Raw genomic sequence first — 14,105 nt, forward strand, 5'->3', positions numbered from 1 at the left:
CGAGGAACAGGTGCCTCTTCTCCGACGTCAGAGAGTGGCGCTCACTGCACCTTGCGGGCTTGCCGCGCCCCTTCCCCGGCACTCGCTCGCCCTTTGCGCCCCCGCCCACCCCCACTCCAGGGCCGCGGGAGGCGCCGCCTCGCAGGTAATTATTGCCAGCGGGGCCCGGGGGGAAGCGGGGGTGGGCGCGCCGGCGGGGGCGGGCGGCGCGGCGGGGCGCGGGCATAAAGGGGGTGCGGTGCGGCGCCTCAGCACCCTGCTCCCTCGCAGCATGCCCGCCCGCGCCCCACCGCGCCGCCTGCGGCCGCTGCCACCGTTGCTGTCGCTGCTGCTGCTGCTGGCCCTGGGAGGCCGCCGCCTGTACGCCGACCCGGGCGACGGGGCGCAGACCTGGGCCCGCTTCGCGCAGCCTCCCGCCCCCGAGGCTGCCGGCGTCCTCCACGACACCTTCCCCGACGGCTTCCGCTGGGCGGTGGGCAGCGCCGCCTACCAGACAGAGGGCGGCTGGCGGCAGCACGGCAAGGGCGCATCCATCTGGGACACGTTCACCCACCACCCCCCGGCGCCCCCGGGAGACCCCCCGGTAGCCGGCCTGCCGTCGGGCGCCCGGCCTCAGTCCCCGCCCGCTACCGGGGACGTGGCCAGCGACGGCTACAACAACGTCTTCCGCGACACCGAGGGGCTGCGTGAGCTCGGGGTCACCCACTACCGATTCTCCATCTCGTGGGCGCGGGTGCTCCCCAATGGCAGCGCGGGCGCCCCCAACCGCGAGGGGCTGCGCTACTATCGGCGCCTGCTAGAGCGGCTGCGGGAGCTGGGCGTGCAGCCTGTGGTCACCCTGTACCACTGGGACCTGCCCCAGCGCCTGCAGGACGCTTACGGCGGCTGGGCCAACCGCGCCCTGGCCGACCACTTCAGGGATTACGCCGAGCTCTGCTTCCGCCACTTCGGCGGCCAGGTCAAGTACTGGATCACCATCGACAACCCCTACGTGGTGGCCTGGCACGGCTATGCCACCGGGCGCCTGGCCCCTGGCGTCCGGGGCAGCCCGCGGCTTGGGTACCTGGTGGCGCACAACCTCCTCCTGGTGAGTTCGAGGGGCCAGCCAGAGGGCTACGCGGGGAGACGGCCTCTGGAGACGGCCTCTGGAGACGGCCTCTGGAGACGCCAGGGGCGAGTTTGAACTCATTCAGGAGGTCTCCTAGGATTCGCATTGGGGCGGGGGTGAGCTGCGTAGCTGGGGCTTCCCTGGGAAGCCAAGCAGTTGGGAGTGGGGAGAGAGAAAGGGGAGCAACTTTCTCTGGGGGGCAGAGGAATCCCTAGAGGTAAGGAGGGGACGCTTTCCTCATAGCACCTACCCGCAGAGTGAGGAGGGTGGCTGAAAGAAACAGGCTTGTTAGGGAGCCTTGCAGATAGCATTACTCTCTGCTGCAGTCTGTGGAGATGTCATGAGTTCAGTGTTAATCCAATAGGATCTGTCCCGTGTGTGTGGCCCATGTACACACTGCAGCAAACGGGAAGGTGTCAAAATCACATCTCCTGGCGAGCCAGCCTTCAACTCTTTGGAAGTTCTTTCTGTGGCAGGTAGAACGGCATCCATCAACCATACTAACCATCAGGGGTGTGAAGACCCCTTATACAATCTTAAACAGAGCCAACCATAAAAATACAGAGTCAGCTACAGAATGCTATAGATTGTGTCCTACACCTGTATTTCCATGATCCTTTCTCCCGTTCCAGGGATTCCTTAGGGATGAGATTATTACCCTGACACAATTGATTCTGATACCCTTGTGGAAAGGCTTAATACCTTTTGATAGCTGGATTATTGATATGCCTCAATAAAGGTGTCTCTCAAATCATAATTCCTCCTGTTTCTCCTTCACTTAGTGCTCAAGATTGGGTCCCATGGATTTGAAGTTTCCTTTATAATGATGTCAGTTGTTGGTACATTTTGTACAGAGTTTCATATCATGAGAGAAAGCATTTTTTATGTGCAAACATTTTAATAAAAGTGTTGAAATGTCGAACTTCTGGTTGTGAGCCTACTGAAGACCTAGTTGAAATTGAGAATTAGGCCACATATTTTGAGCAAATTCAAGATAAAAACCACTTCTACACACTTTTAATGGAAGCCATAGATAATCAGGCAGAACAGCACCGGGTTATTGAGGTGACTCAGTGCTTGAGCCGCCCCTAGTGTTGTGATAATGGCTAAATTAGGCTGTATGTCAGCTCCTGTTTGCTACCACAGATCACAGAAGAATGCTGGCTTTGTTGGGCCAGAAAACGCTGATTTCAGATGGGTATATATTTTCCATTAAGATACCTTAGAGCCATAGAAGGAATCTTTTTCAGTATGTCATTTTTTTTAAGGGCTCAAAAGACCCTAAACATCACCTGTTCATGGTTGGTGATAGAAAAGTTATGGGAAGAACTGGCCCCCTTCTGAAGAAATCATAAGCAAATTTTAGTGCATACCAGAAACAAATAAGAGATTTGTGGGCCAGCTGGAGGACCTAATAAAACATTCCTGCAAAATCACTCTTTAAGATTTAAATCACACAAGTTCTGTTTTTAGAGTGTGTAATAAACTCTGTGTGTATATAAAAGTCATTAATTTTTATTATAGTGACTTACATGAGCATTGCATTTATAAGATCAGGAATTGGGACTGTAGGAGCTTTCTGGTACTCTGATATTTGAAATAGTCAACATGCTTTTGACTCTTGTTCCCACTTTTGGCCCTCTGATGAGATTTTCAGTTATATTTTTGTATCTTCACACAAAAAACTTGACAAACACTAACCTTCCTTCCCAGAAGCACGGTGGACTTTGCATCCATAAGAAATTAGTAACAGGTGGCCCCTTGGTTTTGCCAATGCTGCAAACAAAATGCTAGTTGCTGTAAAATATTAATTTCGCTGTCAAATTTCTTTGGTTTGGAATTCAATCATTCTTGTATGCTATGAAGAGGGAACTCGTCATCATCAAGGACAGTATCTTAAGTTTTTCATATGAGATATTTTCGTTCTCTTTTCAATGCTCTTTCTTGGTGGATGTGTTAGGGAGAGGGAGGTAGGGAAGTTTTTATCTTATTTGAAAAGATAAAACATATGCTGCAGACTTTGGTAATAGAACATTTCAGCCAGGGCTTAGATATTGCTGTCAAGGCCACTAAGCCCTTTAATATATAATTATATATAAATATTTATATAAACATATTTACATAAATATGAATATGTATATTTGTATTTATTTATTTTTGCATTTGAAGATCTAATGCTGGTGAAGGATGAAGCTAGCCAGCACCTCTTCCCTGGCCTATTCTGTGCCACTAATTTACGGGTGGACTAAGGAGACCCCCTAAGGAGACTGAGAATTTGAACCAAGCTTCCTCCCCCTGTTACATCCCCCCATTCAATAATCAGTGTCTGATGGCCTGGACAGCAGGAGGCAGGCCAAACAAACTGTGGAATGAATAATGGTGGCAGTGGGCTCTGCTCAAATTGGAGGTCTCCCTGTTCTTTTGGGGTCCTGGTTCTGAGGTAAACCTTGAAAAGCAGTCCAAGTGTGTGTGTGTGTGTGTGTGTGTGTGTATGTAAAAGAGATAAAGAGGGACAGAAGACAGAAGGAGAAACAGAACTAAAAGAAGGGTTTCCCCACAGAGCTCTAGGAGCCCGGGTTGTTTTGCTCATCTGAGCAAAACCCAGAAAGAGGACACAGGTTTCCTCTGTGTCTTGAAGAGAGACTGCTATGCCTTCACAGCTTTGAAGATGGTTCTTGATGTCCCCCAAAATACTCATACTGAGGCCTATAGTTGGGACTCCAGCCCCAGCAGTGCCTCTGAGTTTTTGTTCTGCCCATGGGTTTCTGAGAGGACCAGGACTCAGTTGAAGATACATGTGGCCTCCCAAGCGGGAGTCTAGCAAATGTTTGTACTGGGAACCTGTGGAAAAAGACACCATCTTTCATTTGAGGTGGGATGAGGAGAGAATACTTTGGACACTGATGGTGTCCATTACAGACAAGGTTGGTATTGAGCAGGCTATGCATTAAAATCAAGGCTCCTGGCTTAGCTGATCTGTCTGCAGCATATGTCTAGACACTATTCTCTTTTCTTGACACACTTCCTCAGCATGGCTCTCTTGCTTCCCCTCTCAGCTCACTGGTGATTCCTGTGTCCTCCATACCTCACCTCTAGATATAGGAGGGCCCAGGGCTCCTTTGGGGGTCCTCTTCTCTAGATTGACTCCAGGTGAACTCTTTGAATACTCTAGATCCTAATGACTTCAAGTTTTGATTCTCCAACCAGAACTTGTGCTCTGAGCTCCAGGCTTGGATGGACAACCACCTTCTCCACTTAGATGCCCAATGGGCACGCCACATTGAACACATCCAGAAGCAAACTCTCTTCTTCCCATCTCCACTATGGCAACTCTGTTCTTTCAGTTGGTTGAGCCCCACATCTTAACTCCTCCCTTTGTCTCACATCTTACTTTCAATCCATCAACAAATCCTACAGCCCTACCTACTTTCCAAATATATCCAGAATCCAACCACTTCTCCCTTTTCCTCCAGCCCACAGATCCACGCCCCTGTCAGATTCTGCCTAGGTAATTGGACTAACTTCCTTGCTGGTGTCCTTGCTTCTGCCCTTGCACCCTGCAGGGTGCCACGATGGACATTCTCAAGGATACCATCATGTGGGAACAAGACAAAGTCCCTTGTTTATTAAAATCCCACCTTTTCTTCAAGAACCATCTCACCTATTCCATTTGGCTCCACACCTGAATGCCATCTCTTTCTTCTCTGGAGTCCCTCTGTGCTTCATTTCTGATGCCTCCTTCATATAACCATTAGCTTTCTTCTACTCTTCCACTAGCTGGGTGATTCCTTAAGTAAGGAAACTACGTTCGATTCATCTATCCTAAAGTGCCATCTTGTCCTAGGTAGGTGGTCAGTACACACTCAGTATGTGGCTCCTGGCCATTTAACAGCCTGATTTTTTCATTTCCCAAGTAAGAGTGAAGGCAATTTATCTGCCAGATACATGCTCCAATTATATATACCACATGCTTTTGGGAAGTGCTTTACCAACTTTCCCCTCATTAAAATATATTTGATACATAGAAGGAGGAATCCACTGGGTTGAAAGTTAGTTATTTTGTAGAATAGTACTGAATTCCTGAGTGTGTTTCATCAGAAATAGAGTATCTTCCAAAGGGCTTGACACTCCTCTTTGAATATCTGATTGAACATAGTGTTTTTTAAAGGTTACGGTTAAGTCCAAGAAACATTTTAAGAATAGGAAAAGAACTAATTTCAAAATCATAGCAATATTTAACAATGTCAATAGAAAAGAGGTAAAATACAAACTACTCAGCATTCAAATAATGTCAATGTGCACTTCTTAAGTACAAAATGAATGAATGCACAACTGTGTATCTGACTACATAGTTAGTCATGCCTTTGGCGTATAGAATGCTTCTGAGTTATATTAATTTTTCAAACAACATGATTGTTCTAAGTCAGAATTTTATTAAAATTAATTTGTACAAAATGTGCCTTTCTTTCAATGAATGCCATCTTTTTAAGGCATGAAGGAAAGTTTAGGTGTAGGAGGAGAATAGAATACATGCCTATTGGGAAGACAAGAAATAAAGAGTGGGTGAGTAAAAATACATAATTACTGTCTTCCAGGATTCACATCTTCTCAGGAAACTGCTAAATTATGCTTGTAATCCATACTTAAACAGATAAATATACTTACAAGAGAAGTAAGATATCTGTTGAGCTTATAAAATACTTAAACAGATAATCTACTTTTTATATATTCTACTTTATGTATTCTGGGTACAAAGTTAATCTGAAGGATCACTATATCTCTTTGCCTCTCTATCTTGGGGTAAACTGTTACTTAGCCTTGAAAGACTCAATCCAAATATTCCCATTATGCAATAACAGGCAGTATGAATCAGTCACTCATTTGTGACTCCTTGAAGTCACAGACTCTAGTATCATATTTATTTTTATATGTTTAGTGCTTCTCTCAGTCCTTGGCACAGAGGAATATAATTGATGTAATTTCTAATGAAGGAATAAATGCAGATGTAAAATAATCTCTATTTATTTCAGCATGTCTTTTTCCCCCCTTTATTTATCAAGTAGGCTCCACACCTGGCATGGAGCCCAATGTGGGGCTTGAGTTCACAACCTGGAGTCTCAGTCAAGAGCTGGAGGCTAACAGACTGAGGCACTCATGTGTTCCCTTTTTCTCTTTCTTCTAAACTGAATACTTGTACTCTGCTCTCTCACAGTGTCTGGGGGAGGAGTTTAAAGCAGTGAGGAAAAACAGGGAAAACATTACTACTCAGATAGGTATATGAACTTTGTGCATTTCCAGGGCAAATAATAGACCTTTCATCCAGTAACAGAGAAAGGGATAAGTGGAAGAACGTGACCTTGTAAGTGCCTGACCTGGAAGCTGCTCTGTCCCTCCCACTTGCGTCCCATTGGCAGGACTCATTCAGGTGGTATAAGGAACCTGGGAATTCTTGTCCCCCTGTGGAACCGGAAGCTCAGCAAATAATTCTAATTATGTTGAAATCGGGTGGGAACAGATCATTCAGGACAACCAGCGATCTCTGCCAGATAGCCTACCTCCCAGATATATTGTGAGAAGGAAAACAAAATCATGAATGTTAACATGTTGTTGTTTTTTTTTAATTAGCTTTTTTTTTTCAGCATAACAGTATTCCTTGTTTTTGCACCACACCCAGTGCTCCATGCAATCCGTGCCCTCTCTAATACCCACCACATGGTTCCCCCAACCTCCCACCCTCCACCCCTTCAAAACCCTCAGATTGTTTTTCAGAGTCCATAGTCTCTCATGGTTCACCTCCCCTTCCAATTTCCCCCAACTCCCTTCTCCTCTCTAACTCCCCTTGTCCTCCATGTTATTTGCTATGCTCCACAAATAAGCGAAACCATATGATAATTGACTCTCTCTGCTTGACTTATTTCACTCAGCATAATCTCTTCCAGTCCCATCCATGTTGCTACAAAAGTTGGGTATTCATCCTTTCTGATGGAGGCATAATACTCCATAGTGTATATGGACCACATCTTCCTTATCCATTTGTCCGTTGAAGGGCATCTTGGTTCTTTCCACAGTTTGGCGACTGTGGCCATTGCTGCTATAAACATTGGGGTACATATAGCCCTTCTTTTCACTACATCTGTATTTTTGGGGTAAATACCCAGTAGTGCAATTGCAGGGTCATAGGGAAGCTCTATTTTTAATTTCTTGAGGAATCTCCACACTCTTCTCCAAAGTGGCTGCACCAACTTGCATTCCCACCAACAGTGTAAGAGGGTTCCCCTTTCTCCACATCCCCTCCAAAACATGTTGTTTCCTGTCTTGCTAGTTTTGGCCATTCTAACTGGTGTAAGGTGGTATCTCAATGTGGTTTTAATTTGAATCTCCCTGATGGCTAGTGATGATGAACATTTTTTCATGTGTCTGATAGCCATTTGTATGTCTTCATTGGAGAAGTGTCTATTCATATCTTCTCCCCATTTTTTGATATGATTATCTGTTTTGTGTGTGTTGAGTTTGAGGAGTTCTTTATAGATCCTGGATATCAACCTTTTGTCTGTACTGTCATTTGCAAATATCTTCTCCCATTCTGTGGGTTGCCTCTTTGTTTTCTTGACTGTTTCCTTTGCTGTGCAGAAGCTTTTGATTTTGATGAACCCCAAAAGTTTATTTTCGCTTTTGTTTCCTTTGCCTTTGGAGACATATCTTGAAAGAAGTTGCTGTGGCTGATATCAAAGAGGTTACTGCCTATGTTCTCCTCTAGGATTCTGATGGATTCCTGTCTCATGTTGAGGTCTTTTATCCATTTTGAGTTCATCTTTGTGTACGGTGTAAGAGAATGATCGAATTTCATTCTTCTACATATAGCTGTCCAGTTTTCCCAGCACCATTTATTGAAGAGACTGTCTTTTTTCCACTATATAGTTTTTCTTGTTTTGTCGAAGATTATTTGACCGTAGAGTTGAGGGTTCATATCTGGGCTCTCTACTCTGTTCCACTGGTCTATGTGTCTGTTTTTATGCCAGTACCATGCTATCTTGGTGATCACAGCTTTGTAGTAAAGCTTGAAATCAGGTAACATGATACCTCCAGTTTTATTTTTGTTTTTCAACATTTCCTTAGCGATGCGGGGTCTCTTCTGGTTCCATACAAATTTCTGGATTATTTGCTCCAGCTCTTTGAAAAATACCGGTGGAATTTTGATCGGAATGGCATTAAAAGTATAGATTGCTCTAGGCAGTATAGACATTTTAACAATGTTTATTCTTTCGATACAAGAGCATGGAATGGTCTTCCATCTTTTTGTGTCTTCTTCAATTTCTTCCATGAGTGTTCTGTAGTTCCTCGAGTACAGATCCTTTATGTCTTTAGTTAGGTTTATTCCCAGGTATCTAATGGTTCTTGGTGCTATAGTAAATGGAATCGATTCTCTAATTTCCCTTTCTGTATTTTCATTGTTAGTGTATAAGAAAGCCACTGATTTTTGTACATTGACTTTGTATCCTGCCACGTTACTGAATTGCTGTATGAGTTCTAGTAGTTTGGGGTGGAGTCTTTGGGTTTTCCATATAAAGAATCATGTCATCTGCAAAGAGAGAGAGTTTGACTTCTTCGTTGCCAATTTGGATACCTTTTATTTCTCTTTGTTGTCTGATTGCTGTTGCTAGGACTTCTAATACTATGTTGAACAAGAGTGGTGAGAGTGGGCATCCTTGTCATGTTCCTGATCTCAACGGGAAGGTTGCAAGCTTTTTCCCATTGAGGATGATATTTGCTGTGGAATGTTAACATGTTTTGAAAAATGTGAAGAACTCTGCAAAGGTGAGGTATGAATTTATTTTAAATCCTAATAATAAAAAGAGTGAAAGTACTTAGGAAATTGTCCTCTTAAGCTATTGAGAAGAAACGAATTAGGCAAATACTTTAGAAATTGTTGCCCCACTTAACTTCTTCATTTGCCACTGGTAGTATCCAATGGAGTGAAATCTTTGCAGTTATTTCAATAGCATTTGACCAATTTAAATTATTTTTGAAATAATCTATTTTACATAAAACACATTACCCAGTACCTTTAGTTGGACCCAACTTAGTGTTTAAAAGAAAGATACTAAAGTTTATGACTACTATAATTTGATATATGACTAAACTAAAGATGAATATTTAGTGAACTCTAGTCTCCAAATAGATTTTTTTCTTGTTTTAAGTATGGTCTTCAGAACATCATCCACAAACCATTATCTTTGTAGTTTGATGAAATACTCAAAAGAAACTGAAAACAGGGACATCCATAAAGCATAAATACAATGGTTAAGTAAATACTATTTCCTTGTCTATAGTGCGCCTTTATTTGATAATTAGAATGGATTGGAAATACAAGGGACTGAGGATAATCCCAGATCAAATTTTTCCTCAGAACAAACCGCTTACAGTGACCCTACTGGGGTCCTTTAGCTTTTGCTCGACTTTTTGCAGCAAGAGGAACTCAGCTCTTCCCAAGTAACCCACTCGATTTTATCTTTTATATTGAACGGGAAGCCTACCTCTCATTTCAGGTTTTCAGGACAGGACTCCCCCATGGTTGGCTCTTGGCCTTTCCAAATTTCAAAGAGTAAAACTAACTACTTTTTGACGAGACAGCCTTTCAAATATCTGAAAAGGCCAGTCTGTTCTTCCTTAAGTATTTTCTCTTCATACTAAAGTCTCCCCCAAGAAGAATTAGAGGGAGCTGGACAGGTAGCCAGGGCTCATTTCTTGGGAGCCTGCTGTGTGGTAAGCAGGCCTGTTGCTGAATTCTGAGAATACAAATGCGACCCTGGAGAGGTCTCAGTATTTTCTGACACTGGAGGATAAGGTGAAGTGGGACATGGAAAAGTTGATCCATGGAGGGGGCTGGGTGAGGCCTGGGTCATGGTCAACGAGGAGCAGAGCCTTCAGACATGTCTCTGTCCCAGGATCATTAACAAGGAGCTGGAGATGGGTGTGGACGACTGAGGATAAGGGGCTGAGGTGTCCAGGCTCGGGGTCCTGAAGAGAATAGGGACTCCTGGCTATATTTAGAGGTTCCTTTTGTAAGGGTCCAGGGAATGGCTCCAAAGCCACGGGGGGTGGGGGGGTGGCTTAGGGAATGTACTTGGCCTCCAGGGCCCTGCCAGCCTTTTGGGGTTGCTTCTCCTCCTTCCTGCATGACTCCCCCATCTCTCTGGATTCCCATGTTAGTCTTCTCCCTCCAGCCCCTTCTCCTATCAGTGACCCTGATTCTCCCCTGGTGTTGGCATCTCTTTACTCACTCTCCGGCCTTTCTGCAGGGGCTTGGGAGAGATGGGCAATGGTGTTAGGGTCTTTTGCTCAGGGCTCAGGTACATCCTCCCTGAAATGATCTGAAGTCAGTCAGAAGCCTTAGGATGGATATTTTCAAAGCACTCTTCTTGAGGCTGCCTGAGAGACTCAGCTTCCTCCTATTTGCCTTACGGGGCTGTGAGCCAATCCCCTGGCCCTTTTCACCCTTCCTGGTCAGGGTTCCATTTCAAAGCCTCCCTGCAGGTACAGAGGACAAAAGGCTTCTCTCTAAGGCTGGGCTTTGCCCCAGGTATAGAGGAGGATGGGGTTAGTGGGGGAGGCTGATGATTGGTGGCTTAAGGGTGCTAGGTCTCTCATGGGCACCAAAAAGAAGGATAAGGTAAGACCCTGCCCTTCTATCACTTACAGATTAGTAGGGGAGAGACAGTTGTCAAATAATGTATAAGTATCTTAATATAATAAGTACCAGGAGCAGTGGGGGTGCCAAGAAAGGAGGCATGGCTAAGAGTTTTGGGGGTGAGATCAGGGGCTGGCAAACTTTTCTGTAGAGGGCTAGGTTTTAGGCTTTGTGGGTCATGCAGTGTGGGTCGCAAGTACTCAGTTGTGTCCGTGCCATGAGAGGGTGGCCATAAATGATGAAGGACTGAATGGGCTTGTCTGCATTCCGGAACAACTTTAGTTACAAACATAGGCGTGGTCTCACATGGCTTGGGCTGGAGTGCTGGCACCCCACATAGGAGGGCTTGTGTTGATCTGGGAGAGCTGTGTGCCATCAGACAGATGAGACGAGATGGCCATTCACCCCCAGCGTCAGGACTCGAGATGGCTGAAACATCAGGGGAAAGGGAGGGAAGGAAGCTGGAAAAGGAGGGAAAGAAGATAGAATTTGCCAAGACCTCTCTTAAAATCTGATGTACAGAAAAAATTTGAGCTGCCACAAGTGTTCAGTGCACATTTCCGGTTCTAGACACCACTAAATTTCTTAGTGATGCTGGTGCCCCCCCACTAGCATATTCCTGATGGCCTTGGTGAATGGCGTGTCTCCCTCTGGTGCTTATTTGAGACATAGTACTCTGGTGGATTATTTGGCCTTACGTAATACATTCATTCCAATAGGCCTACTTCTCTCAGCTTCTTGTATTCATTCCTCCATCAGCTGTCAGGGAAGCTCAAGCATTTCTGCCCACTCAACGTTGGCCATCACTTTTTCAAGGCTTCTCAGAGCATTCTAGCAAAAAGTTTGCCCTGCCTCCTTAAGTCCTTCCCAGAGCATTAACACACATTTTTGGAGAAAGTGCCCCCGAGTCAATGTTTTCTATCTTGTCCTGTCTTATATCCCAGTCCATGAGCCAAGGGCCCTCAAAATTCAATCCCAGTGGTACCTTTTGGGTTCTTGCCAGTACATTTTAAATCTTGAAGCTACTTTGGTATATAATGTCTTTCCTCCTCTGTCAGGCCCGGCTGTTTCCAGGTTTTAACCCCAGGATTTAATCCTCATTAGTGGTCTGTCAGCTCCTGAAGGAGGCATTGCTGCCTTTGAAGGGTGAGGCCTCTTCAGCACAGGAAAGTGCTGTGTCTAACGAGGGCAGGGCAGGCCACCTCTGGAGACTCCAAGCATTCCAAATAGTCTGAAGATCCCAGTCACTACTTCTCATGTTTCAGAGAAACATGACTGGGAAATGTTAGGTTTTCCCAATCAGGGCTCTTTCCCTGGTATAACATACCTACCCTGGTCGAGCATTTCCACATCCCTGGAGCTCTGCATCTCTACCAGGTCTGAGGTCTGAGGCTAAGTTGTGCCTATACTTCGACTGAGGGAGAGAAGGGCCTCTCTGTGAACTTCCCGTGAGACCCTCCGCCTCCATATTCAGTCTTTGACTGCTTGTTAAAGGCCTTTGGCTTCTTATGATCTCTCTATGGTGTCTCAGTACAGTACAGCAGGAACCGATCCATTCCCTGGATGCTTGCACCTAGAACGTCATTCCCCTCCACCAGGACATTTCCCCAGGTTCCACTGATGAAATACTTGGCAATCAGGATACCATCTTGTGCCAGGAAGTTATTTACCCCCTAAATATCACTCAGAATGGCATTTTCTTTGCCTTCCAAGAAGTGAAACCTCACTGGTGTTTGTTTAGGTCTTCTGAGATGCAAATGTCAAGACAGGATTAAATGTGCACAGCATTTACTGAAGGAAACAACTGTGAAGGCTAAAGAGGATGGAGCCACAGAACGTGGAGACTTTAGACTGTGACACATATCTAACACCTGTGAAAGACAGTGGGCAAGAAATAGGTTTGGCTGGAAAGGGTCTCAGATGACTGTACAGGTCTAAGAAGGATCCAGCCAGGCCAGCGAGGAGCCCTTGAGCCAACATTGCCTATGGAAGGGGTCACCGTCCTGCAGGAATGGGTCTGCATTAGTACCCCTACCATGTTTATTCGTAAGGGAGAGTAGCCTGAGACAAGCATGACCTCAGGGCCAGTGAGGTGGTGGCTACAAAGAGGGGAGCAACACTCCTCGTAGCAGAACTGAGCACTGTGTTTTCATGGCTACCACAAACACTAGCAAGGGATGCCATTCAAAGAAGGGAATGAAAAGTATTTCCAACCAAAATTTTTTAAAGTATGTATTTCCAACCAGAATTTGAGATTTATTTAAACCACCAACCATTTATGAAGGTAAAATAATGAGATTTCAGGATACTCAAGGTCTCAAAAAATAAATCTTCCATGAACCCTTTATGAGCAACATAATGGAGACAAGAAGGAAGAAAACAAAATAGTAGGTCTAACCCAGGAACATGATGATGAATTGTCAACCCAGGAAGCCAACTATACCTCAAAACTAAGAACAACCATTCCAGAAGGGAAGAAGATTCTAGAAGTGTATCTCCAAGAAAAATATTGGAGACTGATGTGTAGAAATTTCTGTTGACAGGCTATTGGAAAGTGTGGGAAGAATTAGCCACGGGCACAGACATACACACACACAAAAACAAAACAAAACAAGGAAATGAAAAAGCAATTTCCTTATTAACTTTAAGGAAAACAAAAATAAGAAAGAAAACAGTCTTAATTACCATGTTATAAAGCCCAGCTGTGAGTAATAGTCATGTTGGCAGAATGTCAGTATGGAGGACCCCATATCCAAAACCTGCTCTAGAGCTGAACTGCCTGGGTCAGAGAGCAAAGTCCTCACCTCCCATAGGTCAGTGAATACTGTCGAGAAAGTATGGAAGTATGGAAATGTGTAAGTTTCAAAAGTCAGAGGAGTCAATGGTGTTTACCTCTGCAAGGGAGACCGAGGAGACTGGGGAGGAGGAATAGGGCAGAGAACTGTGATTGTTGTTAGAAGCTGCATAAAAATAAAAAGAAAAAGGAAATATTTTTATCATCACTTTAAAACTTAATGTATTAGCTATAGCACATATTTACAGCATTTCAGTCTGTAGGACTCTTGTTGCAGTGAGCTTTTTTGCAGCATTTCCAAATTTTCAGATTAATGCTTTGTGAATTTTCATCCTTTTATGATAAAAATGTTGAAAAGAAATAGGGCTGTGAGTCAACTCTGTGGGATGTTGTTAGTCACCTTCTTTCGGCGGGACATCTCCTATTAATCAATGTTGCAAACATCTGTCAGTGTTTGACAGTAAGCAACTAGTAAATTTTTGTTCAATCAATGAATACTCTTAAAATATAGCTTT

The 14,105-nt window shown here is 44.7% G+C and overlaps 1 protein-coding gene across 1 annotated transcript in view; it reads left to right on the plus strand.

Annotated features, from left to right (window-relative positions):
* The first annotated feature begins 269 nt into the window (after positions 1-269).
* Positions 270-14,105, plus strand: part of KL (klotho) — a 44,173-nt gene continuing 30,337 nt past the window's right edge. The window contains exon 1 of the mRNA XM_047723127.1: positions 270-1,087. Within this exon, the coding sequence (XP_047579083.1) occupies positions 272-1,087 (816 nt within the window). The 5' untranslated portion in view covers positions 270-271. The remainder of the gene's footprint in view (positions 1,088-14,105) is intronic.

The sequence above is a fragment of the Lutra lutra genome, chromosome 3, assembly GCF_902655055.1.
Source record: "Lutra lutra chromosome 3, mLutLut1.2, whole genome shotgun sequence".
NCBI classification, from domain to species: Eukaryota; Metazoa; Chordata; class Mammalia; order Carnivora; family Mustelidae; genus Lutra; species Lutra lutra.